At 43.7% G+C, this 19,812-nt stretch overlaps 1 protein-coding gene and 1 long non-coding RNA gene across 7 annotated transcripts in view; one reads left to right on the top strand and one right to left on the bottom strand.

Moving 5' to 3' along the window:
• Positions 1–512: 512 nt before the first annotated feature.
• LOC112233931 lies at positions 513–2,623 on the bottom strand. The gene is made up of 2 exons (XR_002950823.2): positions 2,104–2,623; positions 513–1,924 (listed from the first exon to the last, which is right to left on the bottom strand). It is a non-coding gene; the product is annotated as an uncharacterized LOC112233931 (long non-coding RNA).
• Positions 2,624–11,727: 9,104 nt separating this feature from the next.
• LOC112233912 (inosine-5'-monophosphate dehydrogenase 1b) overlaps positions 11,728–19,812 on the top strand; it is a 28,226-nt gene continuing 20,141 nt past the window's right edge. For 2 of the 6 annotated variants that reach the window (XM_042297867.1, XM_042297865.1), the window contains exons 1-2: positions 16,822–17,065; positions 19,620–19,718. In XM_042297867.1, the coding sequence (XP_042153801.1) occupies positions 19,621–19,718 (98 nt within the window). In that variant the 5' untranslated portion in view covers positions 16,822–17,065; position 19,620. Of the gene's footprint in view, positions 12,761–16,821; positions 17,066–19,237; positions 19,273–19,619; positions 19,719–19,812 lie in introns of those variants that run through there. The other 4 variants (XM_042297866.1, XM_042297864.1, XM_042297862.1 and 1 more) reach the window with 3 other exon arrangements.

Below are 19,812 nucleotides of genomic sequence, written 5' to 3'. Positions count from 1 at the left end.
GCGATAATGGACTGGAGACTGGCCTGTAGGACTTACATCATGTGGAACCTAAGTCACAGCCTTGCTGGCATGAACATGTTTTTGAGTGGGTGTATGATGGGGTGTTATTCTATGTATGTTGTGTCAATTGATAGTATGTCTTTATGTGGAATCAGCAGCACTCTTTAATTGTCCAAGTCAAATTTCCCCTCTGGGACAATGAAGTATATGAAATGAAATTATATGCAAGATGAGAGAGCAACCTACATCTTAGATGCAAGGGCATAGTACAAAATGATGTGGCTAGTAGCACCAGTGGCTAATAGCCTGGCATAAAAGCATTGCATTTCAGTCAACAGTAGCATTGTCTAATAGCCCCAGTGGCTAAAAAGGCCAACCTGAAGACTATAGTGATTCTGAATGATGTAAAGGCCTACATCATTACAGAAGTTGGTCGATACGAAACTGATACATACACTTTCAGTTGAACATTGAGAATAGTTAGACATCTACTTTGTCATGTCTTCTCACCATTTAGCATTTTCAGTTCATTTGCTTAATTCTGTTTCCTGTGTGATCTGTGATGGAAAACACCTGTAGCCTATACTATACCCTAGTTTATGCTGTGTGATCAATGAAGCAGGTTACTCATGTTACTATATATTTGAAAGCAAAGCTATGTAAGGATATGGCATCCGGCTTGGTTTCTCCTGCATATTCATTCATTCATACAAAGAAAAGGGAGTGGTCAAAAAACAAGCAATAGTGTCTATTCATTTCATTGACAATAGCCTATAAAAGTGTTCATTCTTTACAACTTTGTTTGTGACACAATATTACAGTGCATGATGAAGAGTCAATTAGTGCATAATGTAGCTCTTTCTTTTACACATGACGTGATCTTCAATATACAACAAATAGCCTACACGATATAGGTAATGCCATGTATACAGATTAGTACATTTTTGTCATTTAGCAGACGCTCCCATCCAGAACGATTTAGCGTTTGCTAAATTAAGTAACTTGCTCAAGGGCACAGACAGATTTTTCCCCCTAGTCTGCTCGGGGATTCAAACCTGCGATCTTTCAGTTACTGCCCCAACGCTCTACCTGCTGCCCTACCAAGTATTAGTGTAGTATAGAGTGGATATAACTACATAGTAATAGCTGTCAATATGACCTAATACTTTAGTAATAGCCGTCTATAAACATCAACTAGGGTGTTCTAAAAATGTGAAAAACAAATTAAACAACTCATCAAATCCGTAGTGACCTGTATAAATCAAACCCCACTGCGCACAGACGTCAGTTCGACGTCTAGTTCTAAATTGCACAATTCAACAAAAAAATATCACCATATCATTGGATTCAGGTTAAAAAAGAGACAGAGTGCCCGCCCATACGTTAATGACTTTTTACAAATCCAATCCACGCTCATTCAACGTCATCACATAGATTTTTCAGGGGTTGAAATGACGTGGAACCAGCGCTGATTCAGCCAGTTTCTGCCCAATGGGAGTGGGACACCAACTAGTGAAACTGAAAGCGAACCATGATGAAAGGCTCAATAATGTTTTGTAAAAATCAGTGTACACATTGTACAGTGCAAGCAGTCATTTACAAACAAAAACATAACATAAGCCAAGCCTGTTCGTGTTAATTCTACTCCACATGACGTCCTCATCATGGTCCAATGCGTTTGGTACTCCCTGAACCTCTCGAATGGGTTGAAGACATCCGTATGTCAGTACTGCTGTCCAACTGTAAATACTCTGCAGGATCCGCGTCTTGGACATACATGAGACCACCAAATGAATCCACCATTCCCATCAGCGCGGCGAGGACAGTGAACGCTGTCCCGATAAAAAACATCTTCAAGACGTCTGTCACCATAGCTTCTCCAGTGAAATGGACGTGGTCTTGTGTTGAACAACCGCAGCGTCACCTTCACAAACAGAAATGATATTAATTACATGTGTTTTGTTGTTTGTACTCTTTTGCATGTATTTTCCTAAACGTATAATAAATTACTATTACATAACCTGGAACGCAACCACACATTAACCGCGTGGTGGGAAAGTAGACTACCAAACGGAACGCTGCCAGAAACTGTTGAGTACTTACAATATGCCTGCCGATTTTAAACTTCAACTTGTGCAGAGTAGTAGAACTCCCGACCCAAGATTGGCGTGGAAGACAGACTTTCCTTGCTAATGACGACACGGGATTTAGATATTCCTCAAGTTTTCTTTAAAACGCTTTGAAAACAGTCGAGGGAAATAAGTTAGCCCCCTCTTGATATCATAAGGCAATGTCGCAATGTCATGATGCATCGCAGCGCTCTCTTGCTTCAAGGCTTGTGTGTACTGACATCATCAAATAGTTGGGAATTTCCAATTCTCGACACATAGACCTGCAACTGATTTAATGTTAGTCACTTTCACCGATAACTCACGCAAGATGGCAGAAAAGGCTACTGAAGTCTGATTGGACTTGGTTGGACGTCCGCCCCCCCCCTCTTTTACACCTCTTCTACTCCCTGTTGTTATCATCTATGCATAGTCACTTTAATAACTCTACCTACCTGTGTGATAAGACAAGTGCTCTACATATTTTATATTTAGCCTATTCCCATCCAGCCAAGAAATACAATGTCATAGCAGTTAAGGATATAACCACCCTAGACTGTAGTTGTTTGACAATCCACTCAATAAGTAGCTCTGGGAAGTTAGGAGTTGTTCCACAATGCATTCTAACCCACAGTTCTGAGACACATTTTGCTTTAGGATATTTTCTGTATGCGTCAAAGAGAGTGATTACACATACATTTATAGGTTCAGCTTCATACTCTGTGGTTTACTTGTACAGTACTATTAATTAACATAAACCCACACCCTCCTCTACCCCTTGAGTGACCTTTCGGCTTTCATATATAATCAGACAGATGTACACTGAAAAGGGAACTTCCACATTAGGCTGATGATTTGGGTACTAGTTTCACCCAGAAAATTTCACATTTTAAGCTTCAGCTTTCTGTAGAATCAGTGAATCAACCAATGAGTCAGTATTGTTGTAGGCCTATTGTGGCCCGTCTCCTGCTATTTGCGGTCAGTCAGTCATACACTCTCATGTTTCTCCAAGGACTGACCACAGGAAGCAAATGGATGGAAATTCACTGAGCTGCTAAAGGCGCTCTGGGTAAAAGTTAACCAAGGATGGGACTTACTGGTTAAATAAACAAATAATATTCTGAATAATAGCATATCAATTATATGACTTGGCTTTTTTAAGGTCCCTCTTCAGGTCCATGTTTAAATTGGTGACATTGTTTTGTTTCTGGTTGATTCAAGGTTGTTTCCATGTAATTTAAACAACAAAACATTTCAATTGAATACAAATTGTGCTGTCTGGTTTGCTTAATATAAGGAATTAGACTTTAGACTTTTATGTAGTATTTTACTGGGTTACTTTCATTTTTACTTGAGTCATTTCCTATTAAGGTATCTTTAATTTGATCTTTTATTCAAGTATGACAATTGGGTACTTTTTCCATGACTGGGCAATCCCCACCAGACATAATATAATGCAGATGACACAACAGTGGCCTGATCACCGACAACAATGAAACAGCCTATAGAGAGGAGGTCAGAGACATGGTCGTGTGGTGCCATGACAACAACCTCTCCCTCAACGTGATCAAGACAAAGGAGATGATTGTGGACAACAGGAAAAAGAGGACCAAGCACGCCCCCATTCTCAATGACGGGGCTGTAGTAGAGCAGGTTGATAGCTTCAAGGTCTTGGTGTCCACATCACCAACAAATGAACAAGCACACCAAGACAGTCGTGAAGAGGGCATGACAAAACCTATTCCCCCCCCCCAGGAGACTGAAAAGATTTAGCATGGGTCCTCAGATCCTCTAAAGGTTCTACAGCTGCACCATCGAGAGCTGGTTGCATCACTGCCTGCTATAGCAACTGTATGGCCCAGTACATCACTGAGGCAAAGCTTCCTGCCATCCAGGACATCTATACCAGGCGGTGTCAGAGGAAGGCCCTAAAAATTGTCAAAGACCCCAGCCACACTAGTCATAGACTGTTCTCTCTGCTACCGGTACCGGAGAGCCAAGTCTAGGTCCAAGAGGCTTCTAAAAAGCTTCTACCCCTAATCCATAAGACTCCTGAACATCTAATCAAATGGCCACCCAGACTATTTGCATTGTCCCCCCCCCCTCACCCCCCTTTTACACCTCTGCTACTCTCTGTTGTTATCATCTATGCAAAGTCACTTTAATAACTCTACCTACATGTACATATTACCTCAACTAACCGGTGCTCCCACACATTGACACCCCTGTATATATTCTCACTATTGTTATTTTCATGCTGCTCTTTAATTTCTTGTTACTTTTATTTCTTATTCTCATTTTTTTTCTTTAAACAGTATTGTTGGTTCGGGGCTCGTAAGTAAGCTTTTCACTGTAAGGTCTACACCTGTTTTATTTGGAGCGCATGTGACAAAAAAAAAGAACAAAAAAAATGATTCGATTTGACTGGGGAATGCCCAATGATTAGTAGCTTGTCCTCAGAAGGAATGTGTGGAGGAAATCACAGGGGAAATTGCATTAAAAGTCCATGACCACTAGATGGCGATGATTAACAGTAGAACACCAGAGCACCAACCTGGGCCCGTTTTTATAAGCGTCTCAGTGTATTAGGGAAAGGGGAATACCTAGTCAGCTGTACAACTGAACGCATTCAACCGAAGTGTGTCTTCTGCATTTAACCCAACCCCTCTGAATGAGAGAGGTTCGGGGGCTTCCTTAATCGACATCCATAGGAGTGCTGGTGTAGGATCAGGTTCCCCTATCCATGTAATCTTATTCATTGTGATCTAAAAGTCTAAACTGATCCTAAATCAGCACTCCTACTCTGAGACAATTGAAACAGGGGGCTCTTATACACCTACCTGTGCCATCTGGTAGAGAGTGTCAAGATGTGAAATGCAGTGCAACATCAGACCAGGGTCTATATTTAACAATGCCTCAGAGTACGAATGATGATCAAGTATCACTTTTGTCTTTCAGATCACAGTGGATCAGGTTATTATGGACAGGGGTAGATGACCTGCTCCTAGATCCACACTCCAGCTCTGAGACTTGTGATAAATACTGGCACAGGGGTGTCAAAGTCATTTGACTCAGATTACTATATTTCTGTTCCAGCTAATGCTATTAGGGGAATAAAGATGCGCATTGGGGTAAAATGATGACAACCTAATGGCTGTGCGGTACAAGATAACCCACTGTAACACAATATACATTAAAGCAGTAACTCAAGGAAAAATAAAATCCCCAACAACACATTTTATATACTGTATTCAATGAGGCTATATTGCAGGGGAGGTTGGTGGGAGGAACGGGCTGGAATGGAATAAATGGAATGGAGTCAAACATGTGGTTTCCATATATTTGATGTTTTTGATACTGTTCCATTTATTCTATTCCAGCCATTACAATGAGCCCATCCTCCTATATCTCCTCCCACCAGCTGTCACGCACTGACCCTAGAGAGCCTTTTTATTTCTCTATTTGGTTAGGTCAGGGTGTGATGTGGGGTGGGCATTCTATGTTTCTTTATTTCTATGTTTTGGCCAGGTATGGTTCTCAATCAGGGACAGCTGTCTATCATTGTCTGATTTGGAATCATACTTAGGTAGCCCTTTTCCCTCATTTATGTGTGGGTAGTTAACTTTGTTTGAGGCACTTAGCCCTGTTGAGCTTCATGGTCTTGTTGGTGACATTTATCTTAAATAAAAATAAATGTACCCTCACCACACTGCACCTTGGTCCTCTTCTTCAGATGCCCGTGACACCAGCCTCCTCTGGTGGAGAGATGATGGCCACAAGATGGTGGGACATATTCAATGCCCAACATTAGACAAACCATGGTCAAAGCCGCAAACATGAGGATCAAGCAGTGAGTGTTTGGACAAAATGTTTGCCTCTCATGGCGATCCAGCGTACCAGTACTCACATTGAGTTTAAAATTGGAGGGCTGCACCTCTGTGTACTTTTGCTACGCAATGTCGTTTTGATTATCTACTTGTAGTTCTTGCATGCATATGTAACTTAGGCTTTGAGAAATGTGAAGGCCAACAGATAGGATTATGTCTAGAATAAAAGAGCAGAAAGTGAATTTGACAAAGTAGCCTAGTGTTGGCCTAGGGAGTGTTCTGTGAAGAGAGAGCACTGTTCTATCAAAGTGGCTGAATGTGACATGAGTTAGGCAGGGGGACTCTGTATTCAGGTCATCTGATGGAGGATGTCCTCAGTCTACACACACACACACAGGGCTCTGTTGTCGGGCTTGGTCATCGCTGGGTTGAGGAGTCTCGTGCCCCACGTTTGTCTTAGTTCTGCTGAATGAGTGTCCACACAAAGACTGGTCTCATACATTGAGTATACAAAACATTAGGAACACTCGCTCTTTCCATGACATAGACTGACCAGGTGAATCCAGGTGAAAGCTATGATCCCTTATTGATGTCACTATACTACTTCAATCAGTGTAGATGAATGGGAGAAGACAGGTCAAATCAAACAAATTAAGCCTTGAGACAATTGAGACATGTGTGTGCCATTCAGAGGGTGAATGGGCAAGACAAAATATTTCAGTGCCTTTAAACGGGGTATGGTAGTAGGTGCCAGGTGCACCGGTTTGTGTCAAGAACTGCAATGCTGCTGGGTTTTTCACACTCAACAGTTTCCTGTGTGTATCATGAATGGTCCACCACCCAAAGGACACCCAGCCAACTTGACACAACTGTGGGAAGCATTTGAGTCAACATGGGCCAGCATCCCTGTGGAACGCTTTCCACACCTTGTATAGTCCATGCCTGGATGAATTGAGGCTGTTCTGAGGACAAAAGGGATGGTGCAACTCAATATTAGGAAGGTGTTCTTAATGTTTTGTATACTCAGTGTAGAGTGGACGTAACAGTAAATGTAAATCAAGGGCACTCAAATTAGTATGATGTGTTACGTTTGGTATGGTTACATAAGACAGAAGGTTAATAACCTTTTACTGCAGTGGGCTATATCAGGGTCACACACAAGTGACATACACTTTGAAACAAAAGTATACACCTCACACACACATGGTTATGGGCTTAAGAAAAAGAAGACACCTGTACCATGTCAGATATAGAGTTGACATTTTGAGTTTACATCCCAATATTACACTTTATATACATCACCGTTACGCCTATTCCCGCTAATCCCCTCTGGCGTTCCACGTCGCCAGTTTATTAACCACCAGTCCTGGCAACCACCATTACACACACCTGTGCTTCATCATGAGGCACACCTGGACTCCATTACCTCACTTATTACCTCCCCTTTATCTGGCACTCCATTAGGTTCTTTCCCCAGGCAGTATTGTTTCTGTGTTTCATGTCAATACACTATTCCTATGTTGTATAGTTATTTGTTATATTAAACGTACCACCTGCACCTGGTTCTCGACTCCCAGCGTCTGTTTCTACAGCATTAGTGGATTCCGGTGCCGTGTTGAACTTTACTGACCAGACTCTTGCCGCCTCTCTTAACATCACCACATACCTGCTCTCCTCTCCTTTCCATGTTCAAGCCCTCGATAATCGGCCATTAGGTCCCATGACCGTCACACACATCACCGAACCACTCACCTTCACTGTGGAGTCCATCCATCAGGAGAACATTCCCTTCATCACCAGCTCACAAGATCCTCCTCGGCCTCCCTTGGCTTCAAAGCCATAACCCCACCATCTCATGGTTGAGGATGAAAATCATGGACTGGGCACCCGAATGCCGAAGGGCTTGCTTTCCCATCCCTTTTGGATCCACGTCGGTTGAGAGTCCTGTGGTTGCCCTTCAGCCCAACATCCCGAAGGTATACCAGGACTTGGGGAAGGTATTTTCCTAAATCTGCTCCACCTGTCTCCCTCCTCATCGCCCCTGGGACTTTGCCCTCAACCTGCTTGCAGGCTCTGCGCCCCCACCCAGACGCATCTACCCTCTGTCGGTGGCAGAAACCAAGGCCATGGAGGAGCACATCCATGAGGTGCTCCAACAAGGTTTCATCCACACGTCCACTTCTGCAGGCTTCTTCTTCATGGCCAAGAAGGTTGGAGGGTTACGCCCGTGTATTGATTACAAGAGGACTCAATGACATCACCACCAAGTACCATTACGCTCTCCCGTCGGTGCCATCGAACAGCTCCGTGTGGCCCGGTTCTTTACCAAATTGGACCTGTGGAGTGCATACAATCTCATCCGCATCCGGGAGGGGGATGAATGGAAGACAGCTTTTAGCACAATGTCTGGTCACTACGAGTACTTGGTGATGCCATTTGGCTTATCCAATGCTCCGTCAGTGTTCCAGGCATTCATCAATGAGGTGTTCCGGGATATGCTCGAACACCAGGTGGTTGTGTATATCAACGGCATCCTGGCTACCTTGGAGGATCACATCGCTCACGTCCAAGTAGTCCTGGAACGCCTCCTGGCTAACCACCTGTTTGTCAAGGCTGAGAAGTACCAGTTTCATCAGGAGGCTGTCTCCTTCCTAGACTACCAAATCAGCCCGCAAGGAGTGAAGATGGACGTCAAGAAGGTAGATGCAGTCAGGTTATGGCCAGTCCCAACCACCATAAAAGAGTTACGTTTTTTGTGGTTTGCGAAGTTTTAAGTTCCAACGCCGTTTCCTCAGGAGCTTTACCTCATTTATTACCTCCCCTTTATCTGGCACTCCATTACCTCACTTATTACCTCCCCTTTATCTGGCACTCCATTACCTCACTTATTACCTCCCCTTTATCTGGCACTCCATTACCTCATTTATTACCTCCCCTTTATCTGGCACTCCATTACCTCACTTATTACCTCCCCTTTATCTGGCACTCCATTAGGTTCTTTCCCCAGGCAGTATTGCTTGTGTTTCATGTCAAGATGCACATGAGACCCATGGTAATCCAGTGAATGCCTGGGGGGGACAACACAGAGGGCACATCTGAACTTGAATTGACACACATATCACATAGATAGCAGTGTGTGATTTCCCGAAAGTTTAGAGTAACAAGCGTGCTGATCTCACGCTAGGCTTCGGCTCCAGTGTTAACCTAGCTGTGAAAAGAGGGTTCCATGGAGAGGTTGACTGGGGGTTGACTGGGGGGTTGACTGCACGGACAAGGATGGGGCGTTGCTATGCTCTCCACGGGCAGCATAAGAGGATTTTCCGTCCTCGAGTGAGCAACTGTCACAAACACTCAGTCACCTGTTCCTGACCCCTTTCAGACACCAGGTCTGGAGTGGGAGAAAGGGGGATGGGGAGATACCTCTTTCTCACTGGTACCTATTTCTTTCCCTTTCTCTTTCTCAGCCTCTTCCTCTGACATTGTTTTTTACAAATGAAGAGAAGAGCCCATTTAAGAGATGTTTTCCCCATTGCAACTTTCTGTCGACATATACAGTGCATTCAGAAAGTATTAAGACCCCTAGAATTTTTCCACATTTTGTTACGTTACAGCCTCATTCTAAATGGATTAAATCCTTTTTCCCCTCATCAATCTACACACAATACCCATAATGACAAAGCGAAAACAGGTTTTAGAAATGTTTGTAAATTTATAAAGAATAAAAAACAGAAATATCTTATTTACATAAGTATTCATACCCTTTGCTATAAGACTCAGTATTGAGCTCAGGTGCATCATTTTTCCATTGATAATCCTTGAGATGTTTCTACAACTTGATTGGAGTCCACCTGTGGTCTATTAAATTGATTGGACATGATCTGGACAGGCACACACCTGTATATATAAGGTTTCACAGTTGACAGGGCATATCAGAGCAAATACCAAGCCATGAAATCGAAGGAATTGTCCGCAGAGCTCCGAGACAGGATTGTGTCAAGGCACAGATCTGGGGAAGGATACCAAAAAATGTCTGCAGCATTGAAGGTCCCCAAGAACACAGTGGCCTTCGTCCTTCTTAAATGGAAGAAGTTTGGAACCACCAAGACTCTTCCTAGAGCTGGCCACCTGCCCAAACTGACCAATTGGGGGAGAAGTGCCTTTGTCAGGGAGGTGACCAAGAACCCGATGGTCACTCTGACAGAGCTCCAGAGTTCCTCTGTGGAGATAGGAGAACCTTCCAGAAAGACAACCATCTCTGCAGCACTCCCCCAATCAGGCCTTTATGGACAGAAGCCACTCCTCAGTAAAAGGCACATGGAGTTTGCCAAAAGGCACCTAAAGACTCTCAGACCATGAGAAACAAGATTCTCTGGTCTGAAGAAATCAAGATCGAACTCTTTGGACTGAATGCCAAGCTTAGCATCTGGAGGAAACCTGGCACCATCCCTACAGTGAAGCATGGTGGTGGCAGCATCATGCTGTGCAGATGTTTTTTAGCGGGAGGGACTGGGTGACTAGTCAGGATCGAGGGAAAAATTAATGCAAAGTACAGAGAGATCCTTGATGAAAACCTGCTCCAGACCGCTCAGGACCTCAGACTGAGGCGAAGGTTTACCTTCCAACAGGACAATGACCCTAAGCACATAGCCAAGACAACACAGGAGTAGCTTCGGGACAAGTCTCTGAATGTCCTTGAGTGGCCCAGCCAGAGCCCGGACTTGAACCCGATGTAACATCTCTGGAGAGACCTAAAAAAAGCTGTGCAGCGACACTCCCCATCCAACCTGACAGATTTTGAGAGGATCTGCAGAGAAGAATGGGAGAAACTCCCTAAATACAGGTGTGTCTAGCTTGTAGCGTCATACCCAAGAAGACTCGAGGGAGTTTGCTTCAACAAAGTACTGAGTAAAGAGTCTGAATACTTATGTAAATGTGATGATTCCATTTCTATTAGCAAACATTTCTAAAATGCTGTTTTTGCTTTGCAATTATGGGGTATTGTGTGTAGATTGATGAGGGGGAGAAATGTGAATCCATTTCAGAATAAGGCTGTAACGTAACAAAATGTGGAAAAAGTCAAGGGGTCTGAATACTTTCTGAATGCACGGTATAGGCCTACTATACAGTATTCATTATGTGGGGCCCATGCCGGAATTGAACCCACTACCTTGGTTGTTGCTATAGCTAGCTCCATGCTCCAGTCAAATGAGCCTTTAACATTCTATTTTGTAAGCTTGTAAAACACTGTCTGGAAGATGTTAAGAGTGCAGGCCTCAAACTGTCCTATATAAAGGTACATCCACACACCGTTTTTGGGAGCAGAATGGTTTGTACTGTGCATATACTGTAGATTGTACTGAACATTTGAGGCGTATTTCAGGGGCTATGTAAGAAGCTGTCACCCTTGTGTTAGCTACACTCTCTCCTATGGTGCAGTGTGAGCACTGTTTGTACCTCCCTGAACCTGTCTGTGCCCAAGGCAAGCCAGGCATCCTCCTCAAGGCCATACTTTGGTACTATCTCAAGCAGTTTGTGGAATTATTTTATATTACTGTGGGTTTGTCCCACGGCCACACACACACACACAGACACACACACATTGGCGACAGTGCTAGTCTATTTGGAGTGTGTTTAAGTGCCCTCTCTGCCTCCTGCATGTATCTCCAGCCCACTGTATTCTAATTCCCCAATCCTCTTTGTGAAAGCGACGTGTGCCACTGACAGGAAACAGGGTTAAGCTGTACGCAGAGAGATTCATAGAGCAGCACTCGACTGGACAAAAACACACTGAGTATCCCATTCTGCTTCTCCTCTATCCCTGCAGGCATTCTCTTTCTGTCTTTCTGTCTTTCTTTCTATCCACCTCTCCCTCCCTCTATTAGTCTGGGCCATGTCTCTCTGCCATCTCACTCCTCCCATTCCCACCACAATCTCCCTTCAGGTCAGTGAGCATTAGTTCTCCCACAGGGGCAAGGGGAACGTTGGGACGGCAACGACTCCACGACGACAAGCCTCTCCGGCATCATTTCCACGACGACGCCATCTCGGCAGGAGCATTACCACGGTGACACCCTCTCCTGACACGCCTAGCGGACACTGTGGGTTGGTTAGCAGGTGCACCCTGCGCAGAGACGGGGGAGGGAGGGACATAACTATCTTCTTTCTGTCTCTCTCTGTCTCTCTCTCTCTCTCTCTCTCTCTCTCTCTCTCATATCTCTCAGAGTATTTTTGTATCTGACCTGGGATTCGACAACAAAGTTGACGGTAAAGACAACACTGGAGCTATGAGACCAAGATAAGAATGTGTTGAACCAGAGAACGTGTTATGTCTCTCACAAGTAGCTCTGTTTTTCCAACTCAGGTCCTCAGCGACTTTGACTCGTCTGGTTGGTTGGCTGAGATCTTTCTAATTCGTTCTCTTCTGTGGGAATTGTTTTGAGCTGGTAGGTCGGTTCAGGAAAACCCAGTCCCTACGTGACTTGAGTCCACTTGAGGGACGTCACCGACAGAAGGGTCAGAGGGCGACGGTGAGGTCACCGACCAGAGTGAGAAACTGGAGCAAGAGAGCTTGGCAATTGGACCCAACATGGAGGGGTACGGCTACGAACACTTTGGGGTGGATGGAGAGCGGGACAGCCACCAGATGGACTACCGGAGGATCGTAGGGGACACCGAGCTACCCCGTCCCAGCTCCAACCCCTCACCCCAAGACGCAGAGCACCTCTTCCGCCTCAGCCCCCATGGGCATGGGCATGGGCACGGGCATGAGACGGCCGCCCAGCGATACAGCGCCACCCGCATCCAGGCTGGCTTTGGCCCTGAGAGGTGAGTCGGGCAAAGCAAGATTATGGTTAAAGCTGTACTAGAGTATTACTTAGTGAAATAAACTGGCATCCATTTGAAAATAACAACATATTAGTGAAGGGCCAGGCAAAGAAGATTTTTAGATACTTGCTGAAATGTAGAATAGTTTACTAGCGTAGCAACTCTGGAGCTGACTCATGTTGAAATCCAACCTGAGTTAGAGTGGCACCACAGGGGGTTGGTGGCACCTAATTGGGGAGGACGGGCTCATGGTATTGGCTTGAGCCAACGGTATCAAATATATCAAACACATGGTTTTAATGTGTTTAATGCCATTCCATTTACTCCCTTCCAGCCATTATTATGAGCTGTCCTGCCCTCAGCACCTTCCTGTGAGTTTCACCCCGTTTTGCCCTCAGAACAGTCCCAATTGGTCGGGGCATGGACAAGGTGTCGAAAGCGTTCCAAAGGGAAGCTGGCCCATGTTGACTCCAATGCTTCCCACAGTCAAGTTGGTTGGATGTCCTTTGTGTGGTGGACCATTCTTGATACACACGGGAAACTGTTGAACATGAAAAACCCAGCAGCGTTGCACTTCTTGAGACACTCAAACCGGTGGCCTCGCACCTACTAGCATACCTTGTTCAAAGGTACTTAAATATTTTGTCTTGCCCATTCACAATGGCACACATACACAATCAATGTCTCAATGCTTAGAAATCCTTCTTTAACCTGTCTCCTCCCCTTCATCTACACTGATTGAAGTGAATGTAATAAGTGACATCAATAAGAGATCATAGCTTTCACCTGGATTCACCTGGTCAGCCCGTTGTGGAAAGAGCAGGTATTTCAAATTTGTTGTACACTCAGTGTATATTTGACTAGTGAGCATTCAAGCTGTAGCATTAGTTCCTCCCACTTGTTTTGACTACTTTTCATTACTCTGCTTTCACCATGGTTACAATATGTAAATACAGCCCATTGAGTAGTATCAGTTTACACTGCCACATAGCCCTGTGTTTAGCCTGGCTTGTCAATAACCTTGAAGTTAAATCTCCTTGTTAGCCCATAATGAAGCTCTAGGACACCTGTGTCTTATATGGTTTATGGCGAGTCATTCTGAGCGCGGCCCCTAAACACATTGAAAAGCTATGATTCAGTGGCGTACTCTGATGCCAAAACAACAGAAACTGCCTCAAGGCTATTTTTGGAGTGGCAGGTCCCCCTTATGCCTTGCAGCTAGGGCAGCAGGTGGAGAGCTTAATGGGATCGGGTTTGAATCAATGCTTGAAATAGCCACTGGTGTGCATAGAGGAATCTCTGACCCATATTGTGGGTGACCCACATTTAAAGCAGTGAACTCATGCACAGACACAGTACCCGCCAGATCACCTTGGTACTTGTCAAGGCTGGGAAGGCCCTCTGTGCTTTGCTTAGTACTGGAGGAGGGGCTCCTGGAATAGTGCCACACAGGGAGTAGGCCAAGGGACAATATACAGTGGGGCAAAAAAGTATTTAGTCAGCCACCAATTGTGCAAGTTCTCCCACTTAAAAAGATGAGAGAGGCCTGTAATTTTCATCAAAGGTACACTTCAACTATGACAGACAAAATGAGAAAAAAATCCAGAAAATCACATTGTAGGATTTTTAATGAATTTATTAGCAAATTATGGTGGAAAATAAGTATTTGGTCAATAACAAAAGTTTATCTCAATACTTTGTTATATACCCTTTGTTGGCAATGACAGAGGTCAAACGTTTTCTGTAAGTCTTCACAAGGTTTTCACACACTGTTGCTGGTATTTTGGCCCATTCCTCCATGCAGATCTCCTCTAGAGCAGTGATGTTTTGGGGCTGTTCACGGACTTTCAACTCCCTCCAAAGATGTTCTATGGGGTTGAGATCTGGAGACTGGCTAGGCCACTCCAGGACCTTGAAATGCTTCTTACGAAGCCAGTCACACCCGGGCGGTGTGTTTGGGATCATTGTCATGCTGAAAGACCCAGCCACGTTTCATCTTCAATGCCCTTGCTGATGGTAGGCTTTGTTACTTTGGTCCCAGCTCTCTGCAGGTCATTCACTAGGCCCCCCCGTGTGGTTCTGGGATTTTTGCTCACCGTGATCATTTTGACCCCACGGGGTGAGATCTTGCGTGGAGCCCCAGATCAAGGGAGATTATCAGTGGTCTTGTATGTCTTCCATTTCCTAATAATTGCTCCCACAGTTGATTTCTTCAAACCAAGCTGCTTACCTATTGCAGATTCAGTCTTCCCAGCCAGGTGCAGGTCTACAATTTTGTTTCTGGTGTCCTTTGACAGCTCTTTGGTCTTGGCCATAGTGGAGTTTGGAGTGTGACTGTTTGAGGTTGTGGACAGGTGTCTGTTATACTGATAAGTTCAAACAGGTGCCATTAATACAGGTAACGAGTGGAGGACAGAGGAGCCTCTTAAAGAAGAAGTTACAGGTCTGTGAGAGACAGAAATCTTGCTTGTTTGTAGGTGACCAAATACTTATTTTCCACCATAATTTGCAAATAAATTCATAAAAAATCCTACAATGTGATTTTCTGGATTTTTTTTCTCATTTTGTCTGTCATAGTTGAAGTGTACCTATGATGAACATTACAGGCCTCTCTCAACTTTCTAAGTGGGAGAACTTGCACAATTGGTGGCTGACTAAATACTTTTTTGCCCCACTGTACATCCATTCCCATGATAAATGTACTTGGGACGAATTCTGTTTTAATGCAGGGTGGATCACTAGTCACCATTACAAATGCATTTGGTTTTATTTGCTCTGAATATCTGTGTGTTGGTTGAGTGCACACAGCTACAGCAGTCCCACACTTTCATGCACAGGATCAAGAGTGCATGGGTTAGAATGCCCCACTCTCCAGGAAACGACGGTGAGAAGGAAGAACAAAACTCGCTTTATTGCGACATTGCTTGCGTGGTGGTAGGTTGCAATTGTCTGTCAGTGAACACCGTCAGCCACTGATGGTATTGACAGCAATGTGCTGTCCATGCTTCTTTTACAAAAGTGTGTGCTTGTGAGGGAGGTCTACTTCATCTGCCTGTGTATGTCTGTGTACGTGTGTGTGTGTGCTCCTCTTCCCAACCCTGAACCATCACAGACATGGGAGAGTGTGGAACTGTTCGGTACGCAATGCTTGTGGATTCACAGGTCAACATACAGCACAATAGGCCAAGCCTAAATAATTCAGTCTGATTCTCCCAAATCCGTCAGCTTGAATGACAATGGTCTATTGACTTTTGTGCTTTTATTATCTGAATGGTCTCGACAGACGATAAAGGACGGGGCCATTCTCTCTTTCTGTTTTAAACAGTCTGTCCTGCATTTGAAAGAGAAAGTCATAGACCATGATATATAAGTAAAGAAGGAGAAAATTAGGTCAAATTCCATCAACGTGTAGCCTCATCTACTGTAAATGTGTAAAATGTGATCTAGGCTATTTAAGGAGGTATGTAGCCTGGCTGGCTCTACTGGTCAGTTGAGGTCTATCTAGACTAGAAAATGCCACTGTCGTCTGTATAATTGGTTACTAGTAACTGGTTGCATGTGACTTGTAAATCTGACAGTGGTGCTGTTCAGTTAATACCTCCAAACGTTGCACCTCATTGAACCATCTGAAAATAGTTGATTTGTGGGTTGTGTCAAAATACAAAAGTCACATTAGATTGATAAGTAGATAAGCATTATAAAAGTTGATTTCTACACATTTGAACGATTTAAGATTCTTGTTGATCCTAATAATAGAAGCCCAAGGCCTAGTATTCCAAAAACGGATGGTAGGAGAGCCTGCTGTTTATGTGGTTATATGTGGGTTATAAAATGATAATATATGGATATGGGCACTGCCAGACTATAGTGCCAATTTCCCTGTAGCCTAAATGCATGATTTTCTCCTCCAAAAGATCTGCAGTGCAGATAATAGGTATATTACATAAATTACAAGGACATAATCTCACTAACCTGTAAAGTCTGTGATTGAGTTGAGACGTTTACCCTCATGTTTCCGAATTCAATGAGTGCCCCACGTGGGAGGAGAGGGGATGTGACGCATCCATTTTCGACGCTTCTGCGAACATATTCTTCTTCATAACGCGAATACACTGTAGCAGCGACAGGCAATCAAATTTGGACCAGCCTCGCATCATCAGTTGAGTTTGTAGTAGGGGAATTAATTGTGGGTTGGTTACCTCCACAATAGAGAAAGCACACATTGTTTCCGCTCATTTTGGACTTGCTAGCTACAGCTGGAAAGTTCGCATTTCCGAACACCTTCAACGTGGTCAGCTTCAAGAGGTAGAAAACGGGCTGGAATTTTTTTTTTTTTGTGTCACATTTTCTTAACGTAACTACCATTAGGTAACTGTAAGACTAAGGACGTGGTGAGGTGGCTAATTGCATATAATACAGAGCATCTTCAGTAATGAGTTGAAACATGTTAGTTAGCTTGCTAGCCGGCTACCGTTAGCTGACACATGCTCCTGCTGAATAACGCACTGATCATTTTGACCTGCGTGGCAAGAAAATAGATGGCTAATTTATAGTGCAGCTTTGGTGATAAAATACATTGCAAACGATATGCTAAAGACATCATATGATGGATGGAAATCTATAAATACTTAGGCTGTGGACAGTTGGCTAGATTAGTCATTAATCGTTAATATAGCCATGTTTTATTCTCCCCGCATGTATTTTGGGCTCAAGGCATTGTAACCATTGTTAGGTACTCAGCTGTACAGTAGCCGGTTAACGTTAGTAAGTGCTAGCTAACTACTGTAGCTAGCTACGGTATTGACAGGCATTGCTCACGGTTGCCTTTCAGCAGCTACCCAGAACACTGTAGGTAGTCTGGATAAATATGTGCTTGAAGGAAACGGTTTTGCTGAACAGATCATTGTTTAACATGACTTATTAGCTCATAGTGTCGCTTGATGGCTGTTTTGTTCGCATGGACAGCCACCACAAGCAATAAAGATAGATGTGCTCTATCTTCCTGGTATTTATTGTAAATATATATATATATATATATATATCTCAAACATGAAAAAATGTAAAGCAACGTGTTTTATTTAAACATGCAGCTAACATTAGTGCTTCTGCTATTTTAGGCATGGATATTTACACAACCGTGCATGAAAGGGTTAATTTCGCGAGGCTATATTTTGCCAGCATGCCCCCTCTAATAGAAAGGTTTCTTATAGATGTTAGTGGGTCATCCACATTTTGAAAACGCATAGTCGTTAGTGCGCAGCGATCTGTTTTTGTGAGTTCGGTTTGGTTTCAGTTTGACTATTTAAAAAAAAAAGTCATGATTTTGGGTTCGATAATAACAACACATAATGAAACAGTGAATAAAATGTCCATGATGGTAGTGACTATGATTACTGCTTATCACTTAACCATTTATTCACATTATTTTACTTCAATGCAATATTTCAGTTCTGTATATTACATATGTTTTATTTGATGACTATTTCATTTCAAGTCATCTCACCTCTATAGAGCTGCTGTCTGACAAAATCAGACAGTGTACTTCAATGTAAACAAGGTATACTTTTTTGACTGCTGAATACCAACTGTCAATTTCAGGTAGAGATACTTTTGTGTATGTGGACACACCTTCAAATTAGTGGATTCAGCTATTTTAGCCACACCCGTTGTTGAGAGGTGTATAAAATCGAGCACACAGCCACACAATTTCAAAAGACAAACATTGGCAGTAGAATGGTCTTACTGAAGAGCTCGGTGACTTTCAACATGGCACCTTCATAGGATGCCACCTTTCGAATAAGTCAGTTAAATTTCTGCCTTGCTAGAGCTGCCCCGGTCATCTGTAAGTGCTGTTATTGTGAAGTGGAAACGTCTGTGGGCAAAAACAGATCAGCCACGAAGTGGTAGGCCACACAAGAACACAAAGCAGGAGTGCTGAAGCGCATAGTGTGTAAACATTCTGTCCTCGGTTGCAACACTCACTACCAAGTTCCAAACTGTCTATGGAAGCAATGTCAGCACAAGAACGGTTCGTCTGGAGCTTCATGAAATGGGTTTCCATGGCCGAGTAGCCGCACACAAGCATACGATCACCATGCACAATGCCAAGCGTCAGCTAGAGTGGTGTAAAGCTCGCTGCCATTGGACTCTGGAATGATGAATCATGCTTCACCATCTGGCAGTCCGATGGACGAATCTGGGTTTGGCGGATGCCAGGAGAACGCTACCTTCCTGAATGTATAGTGCCAACTGTTAAGTTTGGAGGATGAATAATGGTCTGGGGCTGTTTTTCATGAGTGGAGGCTGTTGTAGTAGCAATGTGTGCGTATTAATGCCCATGATTTTGGAATGAGATGTTTGACGAGCAGGTGTCCACATACTTTTGGTTGTGTAGTGTACCTCGTGAAGCAACTGCTCTCCTTTCAATCGAGCTTTCTTGTCTCTTTTAATGTAGCAAGCTAAAAGAAACACAGATGGACAAGTAGGCATGCAATGGATTCTGGTTATTATAGGTAAATACCACGTTTTCCATGCTAAACTATGTAGAATATTGGCCTTTTGAAAACTACAACTCCCAACTACATCGAACAGTTTGGGCTTGATATCATTTGTCTCTAGAGAAACTGCACAATATGCGCATTGTTATCACAGAAAAAACCTGAACGAAATGCCTTGTTTAAAAAACAACTGGGTTTCGGGTTAATCACTCAGCACTAATAGTCATTCACAGGCGCAAAGCGTCGTCACCTTTTAATCCTTCTTCTATTGATAGCTAGTTATATTTGAAAATGCATCTAATGTTACATTTTAAACGATGTCTACAATCTAATGCCTGCTTGTCGTCCTTTTCATTTGACAGCATGGCTGATTACCTGATCAGTGGTGGTACGGGCTATGTCCCAGAAGACGGACTCTCCGCACAACAGCTTTTCTCCGTTGGAGACGGCCTCACCTACAAGTAAGTTCAGTTCAACCACAATACAAATGCCAAACAGAACCGTATTGTGCAAGTACGCTCTCGTACTGTCCAAACCTAAGCGCAAGCGATGATG

The sequence above is a fragment of the Oncorhynchus tshawytscha genome, linkage group LG15, assembly GCF_018296145.1.
Source record: "Oncorhynchus tshawytscha isolate Ot180627B linkage group LG15, Otsh_v2.0, whole genome shotgun sequence".
In the NCBI taxonomy this organism is placed as follows: domain Eukaryota; kingdom Metazoa; phylum Chordata; class Actinopteri; order Salmoniformes; family Salmonidae; genus Oncorhynchus; species Oncorhynchus tshawytscha.
This window is presented reverse-complemented; position numbering and strand designations above follow the sequence as displayed.